This window comes from Colletes latitarsis, chromosome 3 (genome assembly GCF_051014445.1).
Source record: "Colletes latitarsis isolate SP2378_abdomen chromosome 3, iyColLati1, whole genome shotgun sequence".
NCBI lineage: Eukaryota > Metazoa > Arthropoda > Insecta > Hymenoptera > Colletidae > Colletes > Colletes latitarsis.
The window spans coordinates 34476875-34502265 of record NC_135136.1 but is presented as its reverse complement, the minus strand read 5'-3'; the positions used below and the strand labels follow the sequence as shown (position 1 = coordinate 34502265).

Sequence of the window (25391 nt, the reverse complement as noted above, 5' to 3'; positions counted from 1 at the left end):
AGGAGTTGCCCGAATAATCGCGACTAATTACACCCGAGAGCGTAGTTTCTAAATTAACGATTTACAGTAGCGCGTGATTGTTTGTTCAACGCGCGTTGCATCGTAGTTCGCGAAACCTGATCGCGCGTGAAGCCACCAATTTACACGGCATTCAGTAGCTGGTATCTCGTTTCAACGAGAGTTACTCGCGAGAAATCGACGCCGTTAAAAACGCTTGAGACGCGCCTGGATCACGGCCGAGGCGAGATTACGACACGAAATTGCAGAAGATTTCGCGTCCTTTACAGCAATTTTCGAAGGCCACGTGGTAACAGGGCTTTCGAAGAAAATAATCCTAAATTACAGTAAAAATTCACTTTAAGAGGTGGGAATTAACCCTCACATATTTGTAATTTGTAAAATAAGCTTTCAGACAAACGTCACTTCTTTAAACTATATCTATTATATAGTAAATGGTTCGTCAATTTTTTGAATACAAACTACAAACAAAAATTGATATTTTTTCTTTTTTTACGGGAAATGTTAATCAGTGTATCGATGAAGGACTAAATGGATTTGAAAATTCGCCTAGTTGTTCCATATGTGGCAATCGTGCTATCCATACGTGGCGATCTGCGTGGTGTAACAAATTCCTATGCTTTAGAAATTTCTTTGACGAGTTTCATCGCCGTGGAGGGTAATTCTAGGTAAATTAATTGCATTTGACATAGTAAGAAAGCAACGTCGCCATCTCGATCGCGTGTATCCGACGCAACAGTTGGATAACTACAAGCTAGTTTTTGTCGGTAGGCAGAAAGAAAAATGTTACACGTGATCCATTTTTTCCCATTACGTTCTATTCACCGACGAAGTTAGATTTCACAATGCTGATCGATTAGACACGATTGCTGGCCCCAAGAAAATTCTCGTAGACCAATCGACCATCGACGGTCAGTAAACGTTTGGATTGGTTAATAATAATATTGTACAACCACGTTTCTTCCAAGGAACCTTGACGGGTACAATTTATCTCGACTTCCCCGAACATCGAAGGCCAAGCTTGCTACAACATCTTGATTTAATAACGCTCTACAAACTATACAGTAAAGTAACTAATGTTCATGGTTCGGACTGCCTCGTCTTCTATTTAAATTTCAACGATAGGAACGTGTTTCTATGCACGTTCAAAAAGAAAAGAAATATTTTCGAAAGTTGACTGTCAAACGTAGCTCACTTTGTAGCTCGTGCAACCCCAATGGGAGGGTGTTTGGTCCGGATATGGTTGGTCGGACAGAAGCGTATCGATAAACAGGAGAAACCCTGTCCTTAGATGCAACAACATTGTCGAGAACTCTTGTTTCTTGAAGCGAAAGACGAGTACGCGTTACGTAATGAATGTCGCTGGCGGTGTCGAGCCGGGGAGCCCTGCCAGGTCGTTGCATTATTAATCGAGCAATCGATATCTCGGTCTATGTTCCGTGCATCTACGCGACCTACGCTGGTCGAGAGTTACGTCCGCTCCATCGAATCGTTTCACAAGAAAACCTTGCAAGGACACGCAGACCGGTACACCGTGAGCGCATTCTTTCCTTTCTCCGAGCACCGATCTCTTCCTGTTCGATAGAGAACCGCGCGATTGACCCACTGACGTTCATCGCGAATCATTTTTCCGGAAAATTCAGGCCGAATCGCTCGAACGATCCGAAAGAAAACGCCCGATGACATAGTTCTCTGCCCATCGTTCGTGATTCCGTCGCCAAAACGTGGAGAAATTGTGTAATTATCAGATTATCAGTGACTATGACGGTAGATACTCGAGTTATTTCAGAAAAGAAAACGTTGTTTTCAGTCGATTGTTTTGCATCAGCAATATTCGTTAGATGTGCAGCAATGATTCTGCTCATGAAAATTCTATTTGACCTTCTTTACGAGTTACAGCGAATTTTGTGTTGGGAATATCTTTCGAAAGATGAAAGTAGTTCAACCAGATCCACCTAACTATTCAAAAACATTTGGTTTTCGTTGTCGCTCTTTATTACAAACGAAGATCGCTCTACTAAATTTTCCTCGAACAATAGTCTCTGTTTTTCCACTCTGCCGGTTAAAAATTACTCCTTCCACGGCAAAACAGCCTTTCTTCCATATTCTATGAGCCTTCGCCTACCGTCGAGTCATGTACAATTACTTCAACCTTGGTTAAATCTTGCTGCAAATCGAAACTAGTTTTCCCGTGGTTTATTTTGCAATTTCTTATTAAAACAGCTTCATCGCGAGGGGCAGTCGTCCTTTTTCTCGCGTGTTTCCCTTTTCGCATCGCGTCAACCGATCCAGTTTTTCTTTTTTCTTTTAAAATCTTGTTTAATGCCGCCTGGCTCGCACCACATTCTTTAGCAATATCTTTCCGCGATAGTAGAGTATAATTGGCTAGGTTCACAATTCTTTCTCGCTTTCTTGGTGCGATACACATAATTATAAGCTGTTCAAATATTTTTATTGTCACTATAAGAATATAAATTTTAATTAAAGTTTCGACATACGTCAAGTTAAAAGTTTAGAAGTAAGATCCTTAATTCAAACAGTACTGTAACTCTGGGACTAGGTTATCACACATCTCACCCTTTCATCTTGATCCAATTAAAATTATACATTTTGAAGAAGAGGATTCATGAAGTAATCTAGTATTTTTTAAAGACTTCTATTTATTTATTTAAATTACACTCCGATTTTTTGCTATACTTTTTAACGCGCAACACGTCTGTACATGACTCTCAGTTATTTCGTCGTGTTGATATAATTGCATAATACCCGTCGCGTTCATTCTGTCGCGTCATGTCAGGACAAAACCTAGTAAGGGCACTAGCAGCTCGCTGTAAACTCGTTTCTCTCATTCCCCGGCTCGGTCTTCGTAATTACCGACGTCCTACGATACGTTTCTACGCTTGTCGATGAAATGCAGCGCTGTCGCGTGTAACTGCAAGGTGGGAACAGCTGCTTTCGCAAACACACTCGGTAATCCTCCATTCACACTCGCAGGTTGTGTATCTCTCCTAGCCGCGAACAAACGTCCGTGTTTTTCAGCTACATGTTTTGTGCTTTGATTGGAGCACAACTTTATCCTGTACCTTTGGCAGGAAACATTTTCCCCGCATCTACAAGCATTCTCGGAAGCAAATTTTTTACGATACAATCGGTTTCATACTGTGGATCGGTATTTCTCAATCTCGACCTTCTCGCGAACTAAGGAAAGAGAACATTTTTGTTCCTCTATAACTTAATCCTTTTAGCTTTTAAAAAGTTATCGTAGGTCGTCTGCGATAGAGTCAAATTATTATTTTATTAATTTTATATGTCTATTAAAATATCATATTCTCTACGTGTTGTTCTCCGTGTAATATTAGTCTATCCTAATTGGTTATTATAAAAAAATATTATGTATATTGCAGGTACCATGTTGTTCTAAATGTGTTTTCAATCCTTCTTGGAGGCACAACTTTGTTGCCTCTATAAACATAGATCGATATTCAGTGCACGTGGTGCTGTAGATTTAACAATCTTGCATAATATTATGATTTAATTTACATATTCTACCGTGTTATGTTAACGTCAAGTTTGAATTCAGAAAATTAAAATTTAATCGAAGAGAGCGCTTCGAAGCTGTTAGTCATTCGTTCAAAGTCGAAAATATTTTCGTCGAGGCAGCGAGTCATCGTAGATCTAGAAATATGCTTCTGTTCTTCCAACAGAATATCAAACTTTATTTTAAATCAAAACTTATTTTTAAGTTAAACCAATAGTTTACTTTGAAATTATTTAAAACGACCGTGTAACATTTTGTTCGTGTTTAAAAGAAATACTCAAATAATCTTGAAACGTCGTTGTGTTTTGCAATTTTGAAATATAATAAACTATTCTATATTACAATAGATCACTCCGTATAAAAAGTTGGAGAACTGTTTACGAATCGTTAAACGACGGTCACTTTATCCTTAAACATTGCAGCGTAGGTTGTGAATTTATGACGTTCTATTCCAACTTCGATAAACAACCATGCTATCTATATCACAAATTAATCCAATATGGGCCACTTTGAGATCCGAGTTACGCAAGGAACAAGACCAACTATTTGTCTATAGTTTAATCGAAGAACAAGCATGAACTCTCGTACTTGACTATCTATTACTAATCGAAACTGAGATATAACAGATATTGATTTAAACCCAAGTATTGATCTTTGACGTACGTATTTGGTGGTCAATCAGTTTACGAAAAATACGACATGTTTTTACTGAAACTATGGGTGCTGAAATTGGCTGCACCGTTTATTTATAACATTGTACATGAAAATTCCTGTAAACACAGTACCCGTTGATAAAGTAATTTAAAAATTCTGCTCGCGCGCGCGTAAACTTTTTCAAACCGGTGTACATTGAAAATCATTCGACAACATTTTCTCCGCCGTCTAGACGGGACTCGATGAAATTCGTTTCCATTGTTTTCCCATGCCCGGCTGGAAATACAAATTGGCACGCGCGCGTGTTTCTGTCCGCCAGGATAATGCGGATCGAATTAATAGAATCGATAGAATCCAGCTGCCAGTCGGCGTCCGTGGAGAATCTAAACTGTCGGTTTTGCCGCGCGAACGCGTACGACGAAACGAACTTGTCTTTTATTGAAAGCGCAAAAGCGTGGAAGGAGTAACAAGTTAATTTCTCTCGAGACGGCGGCCGCGACGCCCCCGCGCGTAATTACCGCACACGTTCGTATTAATTTATTCGCGCTCGCTAAATTAAATTTTCCGCCGATTCGTAATTTGCATCGCAATCGCCGTGTAATTGTTGCGCTCGCGATTACGTTCCGTCGTCGCGCGGAATTCGTTTGTAAAATACGTCGCTCGTAGGTTGCCCTTTGTTCGTCGAACAACAACGAACGATCGTCGAACGAAATAATGAAAAACGAAAGGACTCGCTCGGTTGCTTTTACGAGTCGATTTTACATTGATAGCTCTACCGCGAAAAAATAAATTTTCGATTTCGCTCTTTTTAAATTTCATGTTTGGAAAGATTACGATGAATCTTTATAGTCTTGTTCGAGCAGGTAATCTCAATGTTTATTTTAATGCACTTGTAAAATATGATTGAAACTTTTCTTTGAATAAAATTGTCATTTCTTTGTAATAATTTGGTGAAATATTTCGTATTTTATGTCAGATAATTGCTTTACCGCATCAAACGTTCCAAACATTCTGTAGAAAGTATCGAATATTTCATCGTATTTACGGTATAATGTTATGTTTGTGTATGCCCCTTACATTTTATGATTATCGATCGTATGTTTCAATTCAATATCCGGTTTCAATATTAAATTCACTTAAGACCCTGAGGACAGTTGAATTTGTAATGTGAATGTCCGAATGTGCCACTTATGGGACCGAAATATCCCGTGAAATATTTATTATACGCTATAATTATTAAACAAATTATGCTGTTTTATTCAAAAGCAAATTGTAGCTGTAAAGGAATTACGATCGAAGGTAGTATTAGTAGTAAATAAAAAGAAAGTTAATTAAAAGTAAAACAAACATTAAAAGTAATAAGTTCCAAAGTAAATCAAAAATTGAGCCAATCTCGAGATAAAATTCCAATGGTAATCACCAAATTTATCAGATAATATTGTTTATGAGTGATAGATGAGAAAGATGGATCGATAATTCGTACATCGCTTCACTATTTCTAATTGTCTGGTTTTGTATTTAAAAAAAGGTATTAACTCGTTCAAACTGCCAGAATCAATTTGTATAGTATTATTATGAACGATAGTATTATTATGACTTATTCAATAACTTTGTCCATCGATTTGTAATTTGCATGGTAATGATTGTATTTTATTTCAGTCCTTTGTGGCTGTTGTGAAGACTCGTCTGACATACGATGATGTTATCATAGTTATCTTTGAACGTTCGAACATGAAACGTTGAATGAAAAACCTCGAGTGAGAGATCATCCAAGCGTGTGTTTTTTGTTGAGTCGTCATTAATGGGAACATTGTTGGTTAAAATGATTTGCTATCAGCGTTGAACTGTCAGTAAATTAAACTTCTTTGACATTCATATTAGATTAATTTCCATAGCTCTATTGAAACATATTTCAAACCTACAGTATTATGATATAAACGTATTTCGAAAATACACGTGAAATCTAAACTGAAAGATTGTATTTATTTATTGTTTTTATTTTTACAATTCCTGATTGTGCTATCTCTTAATCGTTTTTAACAAACAATGTTAATATTTTCCAACTGACACAATATATTCAACACGTAACATTCAACGTTTCTCGCATTAATAGTTTAAAGTCGTTCTTTTCTATCGATTTGTAATTAGTGTAGTAATTGTCTCTTTCATCCCTCTTTCGTTGCGTATTTTTATCGCCGCTATATTTAAATATCGTGTAATAAAATATTCAGTGAACAGGTCGAAAGGGAAAAGCCGCCTAGATGGAGGCCTTCATGGCTTATGAACATTGTTGGTTGACGTTATCCGTCAGTAATCACTGACGCGCTAAATTAAATTTTCCATCGATTTATAAATTGCCCCGCGCTTTGCCCCGTGCTACTGTTATACTTCGTCACAGCTATTTATAAACGTCATGCAACGCAGCGTTAAATAAAAACTATCAAAAGCAAGCCGCTTTGTTCTTTTGTTCTGAATTCTTACTAAATCTTCGATGACTCGCGAACAGGAGTGTAAATGTTAAAATTTAAGCCACGAATGGCCCAGTCATGCTTCTAAAAAGTGGCTAGCAAGTATTTATGTTCTCTTAACTTCGCTACATTTTAAGTGGCAGCCGAGATGCGAGCCCCAGATTATAAAAAGGAGCTTTGGAAGGTCTTGAAACTTAAAGCTTCTGAAGGCGGAACTTTGGAACGCTCTTACTCGAAACTCTTCGTATTTCTACTGTATAATATTAAACAGTGTTAACCTCGACAACGATGTTATATGTTAAATTGTTCAATTCTTATCAATACTATTCGCTGAAAGATTCATATTTGCGTGAATTCAATAGTTCGGACAAAGAATGTAATACCACTGGTTTTACAAACGATTGTTACAGATATTGGATATCAACATTGTTCGATCCAATATGTCCCTAGAATATTTTCCCTAGAACTGATCTATCGTAATTGATTTATCGATACATATATTCTATCGTTTCTTCGTCGGTATACTTATATTTGACGATGACATAGTTGCGTATACGCGCAAGAAAAGGCGTCGCCTCCGGTTTGTCTCTAACTCGGTATTACATAAAATTGACGATCGCAAGGCCTCGTTGGCTACACGATGATTTAATGTTATCGACGCTCGGAGGCATCCAGCTTATTGCTCAGTCGCGTGATTCATTGCATTATTGAAAACGCGAAATTATCGGCTTCGGAAGTTGGCGAATTTGCATCGTTTATAGGAAACAATTACATACAGAGCGACACGAACGTTTCATGATTATAGTGATATGATTCACGGATACAGAAGCATTACAAAATACTTCAAAGTTTCGTAATCAGTTTGCTAAAACGCATCAAAACTATTATCGAAAACGTACCGATCCAATAATAATAATAATTCATGTTTAATGATTCTGGTTGTCAAGTTCACATGTTTAACAGAAGACAGTATTATTTTATTTTGTTCTGGATATCGAATAAAGTGAATATATTTTATATTACACTAGGACTAACAATGAATTTACGTTACGAATACGTCTTTTGTTAATAGTCTTGAGTTAACTTGGTTTTGATTCAGATAACTGTAAGATATCAACCTTCTAGGTCTTGAATTATTTTCTATGGTTAAAAGATACTCATATTATATTCTAAATATAATAAAATTGAATTAAGAAATTCCCAACATTGTACAGTATCAAATATACGAACATCTAAATTCCTCCTAGTTCCAAACATAGCCTAACTTCACGAACAATGAAGATTCCTCCAACACAAATGCTACTTGAATTTCGTTCTAGATACCAACGATTGTTTTGGTTTTCAATTATTCAGGGCAAACAAGATGTTCGTGTTTCGTTGACTCTGAATTTCGTCGATAATTGTTCTTTTAACGTTGCACGCGACGCAGAAAATGTCGAAGACAAAAACGAAAGTCCGCTTATCATCGGGAAGACGAGCTCGGAATCCCAATAGCGGTGAATCGTCTTTGCGAATTACGTCAGGTCCATTTGTCATTCGCGTCGCGAATGTGTTCCATGCGCGCGAATCGTTCGTGGTATTCCAAGTAATTGCGGAACGACTCGGTGAAATCCAATAAATTCCGGCACCGACGGAGCATTTTTCGCGAATCTGACCCATTGAAACGGTTTCCCGACCTCGCGTCGCGATTTCAACGCCCGGAGGATGAACTGACGCGTGCAAAATTGTTTCTGCCCGCGGAACAACGCAGAGCCGAGCACTTTGTAACGAACATTCTTTTCCTTCCGGTTAACCTATTTGGATTCTGAAAAACATCTCAAATTCCCCGTTCTCTGCCACTCGTGAGCGTATGCTGTCGACTAAAAGTTTGGGGTCGCTGCGTAAAGAAAAAGAAACAGGATTTTGTTCGGATAAAATGAACGACTTTAATCCCTTACCATTTGTATTGTTTTAATTTTCTATTGAAAAGTCATAAATACGTGTAATACATTGTAGAACATAAGAAACGATGCTTGAATTTTTTAGAATTCTTTCTAATAGTATGGCATATTTATATACAAAAGTTTGTGTAAAGTAAATATGGAATTTTAAAGAAAATTATTCGAGTGTTTTGACAATCGGTACAGCCAGGGAAAAGGTGATTTTACGTGAAAGAATAAGTTAAAATTGTAGAATAAAATTTAGGAGTATAATGCTTCGTTTTTGAGATAATCGAATGCGATTTACTACTCGCGACTGTCCATTACTCTCTATTTCTACTTATGCTGATGTCCCAGTCGTACTCTATTGTATGTCGCAATAGAAAAAGTCTTCTCTTATCAAACAAATTTGTAGTGATAATTAATTGATTAAGATTAATATTATGATATAATATCTGTCGATTTATAACTTACGTTCAAAAGTGAAATCATCATTTACAACTTAAGTAAGATTAGGCTTTGATACCTCTGTAATTTTTTCGATTGTGCCTTATCGAATATATTCCATTTTTATTTTTTAAATCAATATTTTCCTGCAGTACAAGAGAATATTCTTAATTATTTTATAAATGTTTCCATTTTATCATTTTACGAATCAATTCGGTACGATTTCTCTGTCAAGTCTGAAAGAGGATAAGAACTGGTAATTCTATATATTATGAGGAAATATAAAAGTAATAAGTTTTACCATTTATTTTCTTCTGACTTAAACGCTTTTCCTCGTTGTAGGTAATTTAATATCACCTTTAAATATATATTAGGAGGAAATATAAAAGTAATAAATTGTACTACTTATTTTTTTGTAACTTTTCCTCGTTGTGGGTAATTTAATATCACCTATAAATACAATATTCCAAAGTTTTCCTTATTACTGTCCGTATATTCTGTGTGTTTAATATTGCAATATGAATAACGCATACTGTCTTATTTGTTTTGCGTGCAATACGACCTCTGGTCTATCGTATATTATTGTTCTCTCTGTTAGCATCGTTATATCCCAGAATAGGATGTAGCTCTCGTGTTATAGTACTCTCTCTCGCTCTCTAATTTGTATCTACATTGCAGGGTGTATTCTGAGATTAATTTACACACTATTGCTAACCTCTGGTGTATAATATAACCTAATGTTCGCTAGTTCATCATGCCAATATTTGTATTCCATTGTAGCTATTATTGTGCATGCCTCTATTATATGTTGAATAGTTTATGATTCCTTATTGCATATTCTGCACTGGTACTTTTGTTGCATGAGGCTCGTTTATTATGCATTTCCCACAATTTCTGGTATTCACAACATACCTAAAAGGAGCTAATAGACATCCACATGCTTGAAAATATATAGAAAGATTCTTTTTTTATTACTTAGAGTCAACTACAGTCAATTCCTATGAGAATTATAAGTAAATACGACGGAATAAAACAATAATTATACATATAAAATAAATATAAGAAAACAACAGGAAACTAGATTTATTTATTAGCATATTTGTTTGCCAAACTTTAATGCACATGCAATTGTTTAATTGGGTTTACATGTTCTGATAATTGTTTTATATGGCGTTCGATGGAATTCGATATCTCTTCCTTAACAGTAGTTATCGCCAAGGAGTATTTTCGATCGGTATCTTTGAGAAATTTTAATATTCGAATAACTAGCTGCACCTCATAATCGGATACCATACGTTCAGACCGGTTTTAATATAGTTTCACACATCGGTAGCTTGTTTTCTAGATTTAATTTTGAAAGCCTGTCTATCAACCATCGCAATTTATTCATTTTAAATCTTTAGCCGAGCACATTTAGATCGTATTTAATCTTTTGTCTAGAATCATTAGCCATTTAACCGAATCACTTTGTGGAATTATGCAAGAGCTACGCGAGTAGATTTATTTTCCGTTTGCCCGTACATTCCATTTCTTGAGCCACGGAAACATAGATCCAGGCTCGAATCATGGTCCACCGATTCGCTCGATTCTCGTTTTTTCCCCGGCCGGGACAGAGTTTTTATTCCAGTTTGCAGCGAACTGTACTTTCAGGCTCCCATAACGCGGTCGTTTTTCATTTTCCTGTTCACCCCGATATGCAAACGATGCACGTATTAACTGCGGCGTCTCGTTTACGGAGCAAAACAAGCCCTGAATTAAAGACAGTTCGGTGTACGTGTCGGCGAATCGAGTGTGTCACCGCGGCCTCTGCAAAAATAAGAATTTATCGCGACACCATTAATCGGTCATTAATTATAGCCCGCGCGGAACCGGCGTAGGCACAGGAAAGCCAGCCAGAGGCTTTCTTCGGGCTGATTTACAGCCACGAACCGTGCAGCCTTCGATCCTGTACACGGCTACATAAAATGTTACTTAACCCCGCCCGAAGTAAATCGATTTCTGCGGTTAATTCGCCGGTATTCCTCGCAAACTTTGCATATCACCCCTTATACACGGAAACCGCTTTTTGTCTTTTTAGTCTTTTTTTTTTTTACTTTCCGATTTACAGTATTGCGCAAATTAATTCGAACGCGGGTCGCGTTATTGAAACAATACTTTATTGGTCGTTACATCAGTTTCAAGGGTTTGTCGAATTTTTTTGTTTGTTAAACGAAAGTTTAAATGCAGGGTAAGCATAGAATTTATATTGTAAACTCTCAGCATCTGAAATTGTGATATCAATATAGTTGTACAAAAAGTGTCTCCAGCATCTTTAAAAAATGATTCTATTACTGCAGGAGTTGTATTATTAATAAAAAATAAAGTAGAAATGGAAATTATTTATATTATCGTAATATATTTGTAATTTGTAAATAATTTTAAATAAATTTTACAACAGAAAAATGAAACTTTGACTTGTTCCATAAAAGGAACAAATTAAATAAAATCATATTCTCGATATACTTAAACTATTTTAATAGCGTGCACCGTAAATGTTTGAATTAATATATTTACGAAAATGGTAATTATTTTCCCTAATTAAAGCGGTATTAAAACGTCGGAACTTGTGACAGGTTGTCTCCGTTAATTTTCTTTTCTTTCGGTCGATCCAGCGTGCTTCGTGGTTCGTCGACGAGGAGCAAAGTTGACGTTGATCGGCTTCCTTTTGTAGCGGGCGTTAATGAACGCGGGTCCCGGAGATTTTCGTGAATTACGGTGAACGGGGGAAACGATGATGAAGTTTCGCGTCCATGTTACGGTAATAGCGTGGGATTAGTCGATGAATACGTTTACTAGTAGATTAGCGTGCATACTGATTTTGTCGACAAAAGCTTGCGTTCGCTGGGGCTATGAATATTTTCGATACTAGATGTGTACAGGTCGCGTCAACCAATCGGTACAAAGTATTACAATGTTTAAAAACTCAGTATTACGCGAGATATTTCAAGCTTTCATATTCACAAATCACATTGTAAATTTCTTTATGTTCTCGGACTACGTAAACTCAGTTACGAAAAACGTCTTACGATTTACGTAAAAGCGTATACGTTTAGTGTACACTTTTATTAGAGCCTCGAGTATGAGTATAAATTTACTTAATAGCGGCTGCAGACATAACGATTTATCGTACTATAAATTATAGAATTATGGTTGTTACAACGACTTGAACGATAATTGTAAAACGTGCGAAGTTGTACAATCCATCGTGAGTAATGCTGGATGGTAGTATGACGCTGTCATAAAACGGCATACTGTGCGTTTATGAACGGCGGATTGAAACGCGTGTGGTCGTTCATTTGTATCACGATGAACAAGATCGAATAGTTCCAGTGAGAAATTTTGTAGAAACATAATTTTGTATTTCTGTGTACGTTTTTCTGTTTACTAATAAATTAGTTTCACGAATGTCTATGTTGGTGCACCACGTGGATCGTCGTTAATTTGTGGATTGTGGCGTTCAGTTTCTCTTTGAAATCTACACGCAATAAGTCTTCGTCGTTAATAGATAGTCCGTCAGAACGGGGTCGATCTTCGAACGTCGTGTCTCCCCCTAAGCATTAGAACCAATGGGATACAATGAATTAGTGTTCATCATGTCCTTGCTGAATAGCCTTGAAAGTAGTCATAGTAGACGATAGCTAGTAGATACACTTGGTCGATCGAAGCCATGACTCCTCAAGTCGTCGAATCATATCGTAATACAGAAGCCATGTTTGTAAGAAATTTTTAACAATCCAATATCACTCTACGAACCATTTTGCTACAAAATATCCATTAAAATTCTAATAACCAGAGTCTGCATAGTAGCAAATTTTTTACTTGCTACAATAGGCTTTTTTCACAATAAATTATTATTAAAATCATCTCGATTTGGAACATTGTTGAATCAGCGTTCCAGCGTCGTCTTATTTGAGCGTAATGGTGCACTTCGGGCCTCCTGATATTGAAAATGGAAAATCCGTAATTACAATAATACGGTAGAGTCGAATCCGCAATGCTGAAATTCGCGGAACGACGAGCATTCGCGCAATCCGCTTTAAGATGCATTCGAGAGTGCGTTCCAAGACCTCGACTGCGAAGGTTCCTATTATTAATCTCCCGTAGCATCTGTCCTCGAATCTCGGAGGTTATGCGGCACGATTGCACGAGGAAGGAAGATCAGTAATAAGGACACCGAGGCGAGGAATATAATTGTCTTGGAGTATCAGCGAGATAATTGACCGGGTTTCAAAGTCTCGCGAGTACATCGTGTTTGCAAGATTCGCGCCTAGTATTGGAAATTGCAGCAAATTGAAATTAATCAGATTAATGTTTCAACGAAATTACTACCACGTTTAATTAATCGAGTCACAAGAGACATACAATTTTTCTGAAGAAGTCCATAAGCAATATACAATCTGTCAAAATTCTTGTTTGTATTATTGACATCAACAAAAATGAACTCTTCAAATACAAAAATACCATATAAAATAAAAATGTAAAGGTCAGAGGTACACAGTTGTGCACGCTTTGAAAAAATGCAAAATTTTTTCAAGGGGTAATTTAACGCTTTAACTGTCCGATTACTGTTCTCATCTTCAGTTCTTGCTCTGTTTCTCAGTTTTCCCTTGGTAATGATTACTCGTTTGGTAACGAGACGATATTATAATTAATTATGAGAGATTTAATAGGAAAAATTGTTTGCCACGAATGGTGACGAAAATCAACGTGCTTCAACGTTCTCTGGAATAACTCGCGTCACCAATTAAGGATTAAACAGGGTTCCGGCAGTTTCGAGTGGCAAGTTGCTCGTCACACGCTGTCACTTTGTGGCTAACGACGTGAGCCGTGGCTTCGATCGATGTCTGAAGTGGTCGTTTAGAGGCACAAGAACAGTGAAAAACAAATCCACCCCGACATTCGCTGCTTTTCACGCGGCGCATGGAACGAAAAAAAAAGTTGTTGCCCACGGTCATGATAGCTTTCGCGTCACGGCTACCAGAGCAAACGACGTAATTCAAAGTCAGTCGTGCCGAGGACGATGATAACATCATCCTGGTCGGCTTTGTTCGCGCAGTGGTTCGATCGTTACGATCGTTATCTGCTCCTGCAAAACGTTTGTACGGAATTACTATGATATTAAATGATTTTAATGGGAAGCATTTATGTATAACAGTCTAATAGCAGGAATACGATAATGATTATTAACGTAGCATATGAAATTATTGTGGCAAACTATACTGCACAGGTTTGTTTGTTTTAATGTTGGACATTTAAAATAGATCCGTTAGAGATTTTATAATACTTATACAAAATGAAATTTTATATAAGCTATAAATGCACGGAGATAACCTTTGACGCAGCAAGCTACTGGATGACATGGTTTGCATTGAACATGTCACTTCTCAGGAAAGGGAAATTGATTACTGTGACGCTAACCAACCGACCTTGTTACTGTACTATTGCATAAAAAAGCGCACAGTTATTCATAAAGACACTGAACGAGCGTTCTTGGACAAGTGTCAGCCATTATTACCTTCGAAATCATCGACCCATTTAATTTTTATTCAATTTTAATATTAAACGACGAGAAAACTCGTGACGTTTAAGAACGGTACGGACATTGTGCAACAACGTAGCGTTTTATAATTTGCTTCCTTTCTTGCCGCAGCTACACAGCGCGACGTTTAAGAAACGTTTGACAAATAATTCTGGCATACGTTCGGATTGCAACACCAAACGGAAACGAACGCGTCGCGTTTTTTTTCGAATAATTATTTTGTAACAAACAACGACGAAGTCTGGAGCAGTTTCGCGTTTCCGCGAGCGAGGTCGACTTCGCTTTGCTTTGAGCTTTTCCATTGGGGCTGCACACGTTCGTCCGCGCCACATTGCTGCACTTTGATCCTCCGTTGAAGAATGTTTTTAGCCGTTGGCATTTTTACCCGCTGGTTCCGGTGAATGTTTATTATCACCCGGGCGCGGAGCAACGTCACGTGACCCGCACAACCACCGTTTCTCTTTCGTTCGTTCCTACAAAACGCGTTATTCGCGCTAGTGCCCGGGAAATTCATCGAGAAACCGCTCCGCGAGACAAATCTTTTTGTCCGTGACTTTAACTAACAACCGTCAGCGCCAGCCCAGTTTTCAGTATCGTTCTTCCGTCTTTCTGTAAAGACTGGTTCCGCGTTGTACAGGAAACCAACGGACGGACGTCTTGATGCCAACAGTGTTTCGCTCGGTTTCCTCCAGCGCAGTTGTAAATCTTTCTGCTGAGACGTATCGAAGCCAGAACGCCGTAGATAGAGACGACGTTGACCAAATATTTAATATCAGTAAAATACGTTGTTTATTAGCTGTTACGTAGGTGATTCGAAACTTTTTTTTCTGGTCGTGTCTGTATATAAAAAATTAGTACAGAATAGAAACGTTTTTAAATTTAATTTCCAACAAATTATTTTGTATATACTTTCCATTTGATACGAACTGGATTAGTATAGATTAAAATCTAGATACGTGTATATTTATATCTTTGGTCTTGAACAATTTTACATTGAGAAAATTTTTCAATGCACAGCAAATAAAAGTCAAATGTAGCTTGGTGTATACAATGGTTGAGTTAAAATGTTCTCAATCAAGCTGCAATAATTTTCGTACGGTTGCTTTTAATTTACCTAGTTACGAATATATTTCGCTATTAATTGTCTGGTTATGCAGTAAAAGTTTATAACAAAGTATTAAACAGACTAGTAGAAGTTTAATCAGCCTATCTTGTATACCCTTGTGTACTACATTCCATTAAAATTGACCCTTTGCAGAAGTTTCACACGCATTCTGTAGGAAAGTTTTGCAACAAAGTGAACGTGGCGTTAAAGGAACTAATCATCACAGGACGTTATACGTTACAATTTCGTAAGATTACAGTAAACGATACTTTCAAGACAGTTACCTTCCTGGTAGGTTACAGTGAGTTATGGCCTGTTGAACGTAACGATATGACAGATAATTATAGTAAATTATAATCACTTAACGTTTTTTATGCAACAATGTGGCAAAAGATGCAAGCTATCTGCATATTTTCACTGTAAAAACGTACTTATATCCTTTTCGAACGTGTTTTGCGAATAGCTGTTTAACATGCACCGTTCCTTCCATAGTAATAACAATCATTTTAGTGCAATTTGCAATTTTTAGTTTCTATTAGCAATTTACTCGACACTCCATAATATTTAAAGATTACAGTTAGAATAAAATCAACATTTTGTCCTTTTTGTTTGGGTCCTTATTAGAAACTAAAGTTAGTGACTGTCGCATGACAGTCAAAACATCAAGATGAATAAACCGTAATATGTGCCAAGAATTTTTAAGCCAGTTTGAATAACAAGAGTCAAGTGAAATGCTAAAAGAAAGTGATTTCAAATCCACCACTAGAGCACAGAAATTTCGTTTCTTTTTTCGAAGATCCAAATCCCTAACGACCTATCTAACGAGTAGCGTTTTCCATAAGAGTCCAAAAGCAGATGATTGATGTGTCTCGTATTTTTAGAATGTATCCTTTCGCCAGTTGGGACAAAGTAGGTCGCATCTCACGCGTCAAAGTGTACATTTTTACATGTTACATTCTCGATTTCGCGTCACTCGTCAGGTCGAAGGCTACCGGAATGGGAAAAGGATGATTCGGCCAGTCGAAAGCCGTGCTCCTCGTTGGACTCGCTTCAGCAATGAACCACTTGGCCGTAGTTCAAAAATTTTTTGAAGTTCCTGCGTCGAACAAGCTCGACGCGCGCCGTGACTAACGACCAAGGAGCGCGTCTCGCGGACCTCTTCTGGGCGCCACAACCTGTTTTTTCAATGTTTGCGTACGTCTTGGTAGGAGTGTGTCGGCGTCACACGTTTGTGCCCTCACTACCGGCTTTTCTGGTCACTCGTTCGTATTTCATTTTTCATGCTCGGGTCGTCCTAAAGTGGGACACGACTCCACGAGTCGCACGACGCGTTGTTAGCGGACTAACTTCAATGCTCCAATTGGAGCCCGTTCTTTTCCAGCCGCGTATTGCGTATCTCGTTCCTGTTTCGTCCTCTGTTAGAATGTTTAATGTATGACATGTTCGGGCTACGCAACAACGAAATGCTCCCCATTTAAATGCACGACCAAATATTCGCTCGTGGGACCATTCTGCTACGAATCTTTCAAAAAATTGATTCTTTTACAGTTTTTTTTGCAGTACGTATACGCGCAATGTTCTGTAACCAAATTCTTTTCATTGAAAGTATACTTTTTTTAACTGGTTTCCATTATGACACTTTGATGCACCTCTTCAGTATGCTCGTTGTTATAGCTCATACTAGAATCAGTTTAATATCTTGGTTATTTCTTAAACCATACGACTCCTTTCTACCACGTTTTAGAATATGGAGAATAGTCAATTATGATTATTTTGCTTCGAGAAAATGCTTACATATTTCATAAATATCAATAAATACGTGCGAGGAATTCTTCAAAAAGATGTTGTATAGTTTACCAAGATTCAGTAAACAGTGACTCGTGAATTTGTTCATACATTAGTGAAATATAAACGTTTGTAATATTATTTTTCGTATAAAAATTAGAATAGGTAACAATTGAATTTTAGGTTCCAGATATTACTCATACTGGAAAGTTGGTGAAACTTTTAATCAATACTTTCCACACGATCGATTCCGATGACAAATAACTAAAAATAAAATTCGCACTTTTTAATCCTTCTTTTTATTTTATTTTCCAAGGAGCTCAAAGATAAATTGCAAAGATGACCTTATCTTCCGACCCGGAACCCGGTTATCTCTTCTTTTTAAATTACGATAATGTGGCGCGAAGAACCTTTATCGCAATCGACGCGAAAGCAGCCGGTCGAATGAGCAAATTAACGAAAGAACCACATTTCCGTCGCCTCTGTGACGCTATCGCGAATCGTTCGCATCTCGCCATGAGCACGCGATCCTGATCGTCGACCCAATCTTTTTTCCCCTCCGTTATCGAGATCGGAAAGCTGACAGGCGGCCACGTCAGGTGGCAGTTACGTGAGCGCAATTATCGTCGGTTAATAGTCTCTGGTTCGGCGGGAAGTTGAATAAAACACCCAGTCGCGATGATGCGTGATTCACGATCAAACGACGCTCCTGTCAAATTCGAGATGCAACTCCATAGAATCTAGTACTTACAGAGTTTATGAAAGATTTCGAGCAACATTCATATGTACCAGTTGTTCCACAAAAGCATATAAATATTGACTGATGTTTAAAAAAACATATGTTTAATACTATAGACTGTAGATAATAGCTAATTTGATAGTGAAGCAAATATCTAAATAATGTATCTAATGTCGTATGTAAGAAATTCTAAACGAAACTAAAAGTTATTTGAGCGAAATTAAAAAATTTCAAATCGTTTAAAAGAAATTATTTTTGGTTCCGGGGGTCAATTACAATCATTTTTGGTCAATAGACATACCCTCGAAATCCTAACCATTTCCGAGAAAAAAATTCTTTACCATAAATATAATGTGTGGCCAGAAATGTTTCTGTAATTTCTTTTTCTGCCTCACTTCCTCTTGTGTTTATTTTTGTAACCTGTTGGTGACACGAAAATGGTAATGGGTCTCTGGAGCCCCAGAAAAGTGGGCCAAAAAATACATTGGGTGTAAAATCTACTCGTGTACCTCGTCTGTGCTGGAGTAAACCATAATGTCGCCAGCGAATCGTGCATGGAGGCCATGCTCGATCGTCATTTGGAACGTCAGTGTCAGTCTGTTCAGGGGCGCGGCTGAATTACCCGTTTGTTTCTTTCGTGCGTTCCATAATATATTTGTTGGGACGTCGGGCACCATTTCGGAGCGAATTGCACGCGATTCGCAGAGGCGCGAACTCTGTCTGACGTCTGTCATTCAACGACGCAATTTGCGTCGACGTAGCCCCTTCGAGGGGTACGTCTTTCGAATCGTTTACAAACCCTGTTAGCGTGATTTTGGGCTTTGAACTCTATTTGAGGCACGCACCTTCGCCTAACGAAAAGAAAGATACTGCGTGATCAAATTCTCTCTTTGCAAAGTCAGGAAATCACAGTCGCGTCGAAGAAATAAGTTTATTTGTCCTTAACGCTTAATTTGTGTCGACGATTTCATCAAAATTTTCTTTTAATCGCGATATAAATTTATAAATAAATTGTTAACAAATAATTTTTAAATTCTGTAGCTTTAAATGTGGAATTTGAAACCCGTCAAATTGACGACCTCCGCAAATCTAAAAGGTTCTATTCTTGAATTTTTTCTAAAAGAACCATAAAAATTTTCAATACAGGAGTTTGACTAGCTTCTTTATTCATCTTTGGGGAATACTTTCAAATTTTTTCAACACTAATTAATGAAAATTGTGGAAGTTATGTAACGATATGTGCGCGCAGTCTTGAAAAATGTGTTCGAATGGTTAACACGACCGCTATTATTCTGCTTATCTGAAACGGATAAATCAAAAAGTATCATTATTAAGGATACGCAATATATTTTTCATGATGTATTACGGATTTTGAGGAAGTCTGACAATGAATTTGAGTTTGTGTTCCTTTCGAATCTATATTTTTAACCCTTTCCCGTACTTTAACGAGTCTGACTCGTGATGAAAATTTTGGCCTAAACATAAATCTCACGATAGCCAAACTCGCGAACTGAAAGCCGGCCCAAACGTAAACATCGCGATCGTCATTGAGTTTTAGTTCTTATCAGTACGCCACAAGAATCGGTTACGTTTCTTATAACCTCTGTTACAAAGCAGTTTAGCATCAGTCTGGTCTGTTTACCGCGCGTTGACACCTACCGTTTGGGCCCGGATTTCCTCGAGCTAAATGGTACGGGAAGAGGTTAAATTATGCTTTGTTTCTTTATCCACGCTAATACGGTGTATTCATGAAGAGGAATTAATGCTTGCAGGGAGTGGAAAAAATAACATAGCCCACGGTCGTAAGCTGGATTAAGGACGAACATCATGGACCGCTACGAGGAGGAAGGCGAGGACAGCGACAACGAAACAGATCCGGAACAGCTTTTGAACGAGTGGCTGGGCGAGTTAGACAGCTTGACGGTGGTAAGTTTTTGCAAAGTTTTACAATCTCGTATATGGAAGTTAGTTCTATCTTGGTCGACTTCGGCAGTCAGGATTGCACCTGTTACATCGATCGACGTTCGTGTCGATATGGTGTTCGATCGAATAAGTAGAATACGTGCCAGAAACACGGGGAAAACTAGATTTTAGGCTAGTGGCGCACCCAGATTCGCAGGAGCAATTTTTGACTATTTTCTTAACTTCATTATACTTTACTATGAGGTCACATAATGTTACTAATTAAAAATTAAACTGTTTTGTTACTGTTTCCCGAAGAAAGTGCTTTAATCCTCATAACGTAGAATAAATGTATCCAAAGAAATTTTCTCCCAACACAATATCTATACTAATTTCAACAAAGAAAAGAATATTCGTTTTAATTTGTTTACGTTAAATTCTCATTTCTTTTACGACGTGTCCATCGAAATTACATGTGGACAACCTAGGGCTCGCGGGCCAGATTTGGCTTGTTTATTTAAGTTAGACGCAAGTTTTATCATTTATTTTATGTTAGAAATTCGAACTATCGCGTCAGTTCGTCATTCTTTTACTAGTTTGGCCCGCAATAGGATGGACAAAGTCTTCTATGGCCCGTCGCCCTAAACTGATTGTCCGTGCCTGATCTAAATTTGTTTCGTTCTGCAAAAATGCACTCTTTTTCGCAAATAAAACTCATCGGTGATTCGGAATAGAAAACTGAAAATATAGTATCATCCACTTATTTTATTTCACATATTAATACTAAATAAATTTCTTCCCCGCCTTCTCTAACAAGGTTTTTCGAAACGTCCTAAAGTATCAAGACTCACTCGTTTCTAGAAATTTTTAGTTACAGCCCTCTTTCGAAATTTCTGGGTGCGCCGCTGCTTTGAGCGTCAATCATCTTTGATCTTGGTTCAGGGGGATAGAATCCGTCAACTCGGCTTAATTGGTACGTCGTCCGACAAACAACGAACTTAGATTCCAATCTAGAGTCCAGTTATAGGACACTTCTCTTGTCTTTGCATCGGTTCAATCCCTAGTTTCGTGATATCGAGGAACGTCGCTGTAGAGATCGCCGATTTCGTGAAACTCGCGCGCTGTCATCGCGAAACTGGGAACGGTTCTGTGAAAAAGACAGCTGGTGACGACTTCGCGGTGTCCTGACACGCTGCTCAATTGATGTCAATTGACACGCAGTCTAAATAATTCGTAGCAGGACCGTTAGCGTGAAAAACGATACGTCGTTGGTGTTCCGAGCTCTGAAAAGAGTCTCAGGCATGCAGAGTCTGCGTTCTTTCGAGACTTTCCTTATATTTCCTAAATTACGTACATTCTTTGCTCGTAGATTATGGATCCTCGAATTGTACTTTAATTAATTAAACAAAATTACTTCTTTATTTTGTTCTTATAAGTGTCTATAATAATAAATCAATTTCTCTCAATGAGCCAGAGAACTAAATTTTTTGGTGGTTCGAACTTCGACGTATTCTCTAAATAATCCTATTTTTCAAATTGTTTTATTACTAGAATATACAGTTTGCTTGCGAACGTTGGAGCACCAAGATACTTTAGATATTGACTCTCAATCGATTAAAGCTTTCTAATAAAAGAAGCGTTCGAATATTTTTCTTGCATAGAATATATATAAATATCTTGACACTGAATATGCAAAGTGCACTGTGCTCTGCCTCATAAGAAATGCGTTCCAACCCCAACTTTGCACGATTCGATCTTCGTCGAAAAAGTTTCCCTCGATCGCCAGGTTCGGTCAATCGCGCGAAGAGCATCGATTCGAACGCGAGTTTACGGTCAGCTTTGTCGGCAGTTCGAGTATAAATCTTACGTACAATGAAACGAGATTTCAATCTACGCGTTCGGCGTAACGAATCGATTTTCACAGTGCGGACGATAGCCCGTTGAACATCCTCGCTCGTGGCAGCCCGATGCAGGCACACAATGGCGTAGCCGCAAAACGACAAATTGTCGATAATTGGCGTGGCTGAACGATCGCGACGTGAACTTTGTCCAGCGAACTGTTCCATTCAGGTCGCCGGCGAGTTTCCAGTACTTTCCGTCCCGTGGTTCCTGTTTGGCGATCCGTCGATTGAAAACGAGTGTCCTCCAAACTCCCCGCGAACCGTTGTGGAAGAACTGCGGAAATTCCGCTTACGAGAAACATCACTCGATCGTCGACAATGTTCTATTTTTAGAAAACTCGTTCCACGATAGCTTTTTCGTTGGTCTTCGTGTTCAAGGGGTAGAAACCACGGGCTCATTAATTTTATTATATGTACTACCTCTTCCTGTATACATTAATTAATTAATATAGTATGTATTATTCCGCATAAATTCCACAACGAAAAGTGTTTGTCCAGTAGTAATTATAATGATGGTTATTTGTTAACAACCGCTGCACGCGTCTACTTTCGAATATACAAACCGGTTAACGCGGTAATCCGTGGACAAAAACTAGCAGACTCCATGCCAGGTGCAAATTGATACTCTGGTTTCGTAAATGACGCGCGAAAATCCATCGCGACGCCGAGAAAAGCACGACGACGCCTTCCCGGGAGAACTGCTCGTTCGTATCTCCTTAGCGACGCGCGATAGATACGAGAGCACGAGGAGTTCACTCGTGTAGCAGAAGATAGATTAAACGTGTTCAAGTCGCGGGCAACGACCGAAAGAGTTTCCGCGCTTGCACTTGCACTTGCACTTGCACTTGGAGCCACAGTTACGAAGCGCGTGGCGGACGGAAGATCGATGGCCGCCGAATGAATACCAGCGACCCGCCATGTTCCCAATTCTGATATCGAAGCCACTATTAGAAGTTCAAACTCCGCTGTTGCGAACCATTCCCAATAACCCTTTGAACAATTCGATTTCGTTTAATTTGTCATCGTCGATTTTAACGATTTATTTGTTCAGGCAGAAATAACATTTTTTTTATTTTAATGCAGTTGCAACCTCCAATGGATTAATCTGTTTATTTACAAACCCAACAAAAATTTATCCTGCTGACAGCCACGAGCTTGGAAATTTTCTTTCAAACGCTTGGAACGAACGCACCGTATCGCTTGCAAATGTTTACATAATGCTAGCATTAATAATTTATCTAATTAGCTTCGAGACTTGCTATAGTTGCGTTCCTGTGCACCGAAGTAGAAAATGATTCCTACTACGAAGAAATTGTTTAGAAAGAACAATCTGTACAGTTAGGAGGTAACAGCAAAATTTCGACATTCCAAGCAGCAACAATGGCGCTATTGTCGATCGCAAATGATGCGTTTGCGGTATTGGTGAAAGCCAACGAAAGTGGCATTGTTAAATCTAGCGAATACAGCAATAAAATAAATAATTCGAGCAGACGTGTCGGAAAGTGTGTCGAAGCGTCAATTTGATTAACTGTGCTTACGTTTTGTCTGCATTCTACTGTACGGTTTGACTTTCTAATTATTTCCTCGCTTCATCGATCACGATTCAGTTTTCACCCGAGAAATTCCTTTTGGGAGCATTTCTTCGAGTCGCGCAAATGTTTTGGAAGTACTATCAAGTAGTTGCAATGGCGTGTCTCGAACTTTGCAAAATTTGAAGACCTGAGAAGTCGATCCACTCCGCGAGCAAAGAAGGCGACTCTACGTATAAAAATAAATCGAAACTGTACAATAAAATTTGGCACCTGCTCTAGTAACTAAAAATTTTTGTTATCAATTATTAGGTAGTACGTCAACAAATCGTAGTCTGTCCCAAATGTCTTTTAAGCAACAGGATCGGTTTCGCGACGCGGCGTATCTGTGATCAGGATTAACCAAGCTATAGAGCCTATATAATCTCCTTGATCCTAAGATCACGAACATGATCTACCCCCCAGCACACCACTACTAGGGGTTATTGGACTCGAAATAACTAGTCCTCTCATCATTATCAGAGTCATAACAGAACAGGTCTAAGAAATCCTCTAAACTCTGGTTGACGTAGGAAACAGGTTATTTCTTTACAAAACGCACGTGCAATCGAATTATCCTTGGTTCGTAACATTTTCGATAGATGGATACTCAATCTTGACTCCAAGTTGGAAGGTTGCTTTGCTATCAGGACAGACATTTTCCAATTCTCGAAAAATTTTAAATAATTTTGCATTAATTAGTGGAATATTGTAAGAATAACGCAGTCAGGTAGGAGACCCGGTCTTTTGAGCGGCAGTGTAGGCCGATTGTTTGATACTGGCGAATGTGAGTTTGCACGGGAAGGTGTGACGTCCGATTATCCGCTCAGCGCGATGCGCGCGCCGGATCCTTGCTGTCCGAGAGCGGAAAGGTGAGAGAGCTTTTGCACTTGCACTTGGCGGTGCATCGGAGGTCGGTCAAGGCGCATGTGCACAGATCGATAACCTGGCAACGCGGAATGGATAACGTTGCACTCTGGTCGGTGACCCCGGCCTGGCCGCTCGATTATACTCGAGTGGGTTTGCCTGTTTGATCGCCGAAAACACCAGCCACTTGTGCTCGTCTTGTGCTTCCTTTAATCGATGGTCGATTAACCCCTCGTGACGGGAGTTTAAACAGCAATGACGTTTCGTTTGCGAGAGTTTGCAGGACGAGCCACGGGTTAAAATGTTAATTTTTCTCGGGATCTACCCGACGATTCTGGATCAACAATGGCTTGTTCCAAGTATTCCTAAAACGAACGACTAGGCATCGAAGTGTGTTTTATTTATTACAATGACGAGAAAAATCACTATACAACATATATTCTGTTTGGCTTTTAAGGAAAATTATATATGTTCAGTAGACTGTGGATGTTTATGCATTTATGGGAAATTTTAATTCTCAACAAACTACAGAATGCACTTAACATACTAAAATATAAGAAATACTTAAAGTAAGGTACCAATTATTATATTACAAATCTCCCATTTCATTAATTCAATTAATAAACATATGAATTTGCATAAAGATCCGTAGTCTAGTGATCAAGGTTAAATATTAATGAGATAGAACTTGAACCCATGGGTTGCACCCATTCTAGTATGACATATTGTATTCCTCGTTTATAAACATCCCTTTGAAAAATTAGACAAATTGTTCCAACTCTAGTGTAGGTGTATAAATGCATTCTTATTTGTATACTAATATTAAAATAATCCTGATTCTTTCGTTGAATTGTTGGAACGTTATTGCATACGGCTCGATGTAAGAAATATTGTAAGTTTTC

The 25391-nt window shown here is 38.3% G+C and overlaps 1 protein-coding gene across 2 annotated transcripts in view; it reads left to right on the top strand.

Annotated features, from left to right (window-relative positions):
* LOC143340235 (uncharacterized) overlaps positions 1-25391 on the top strand; it is a 230975-nt gene that overhangs the window by 65905 nt on the left and 139679 nt on the right. Inside the window, exons 1-2 of one of the 2 annotated variants that reach the window (XM_076761947.1) lie at positions 19851-19953; positions 20024-20177. In XM_076761947.1, the coding sequence (XP_076618062.1) occupies positions 20079-20177 (99 nt within the window). In that variant the 5' untranslated portion in view covers positions 19851-19953; positions 20024-20078. Of the gene's footprint in view, positions 1-19850; positions 19954-20023; positions 20178-25391 lie in introns of those variants that run through there. The other variant, XM_076761946.1, reaches the window with a different exon arrangement.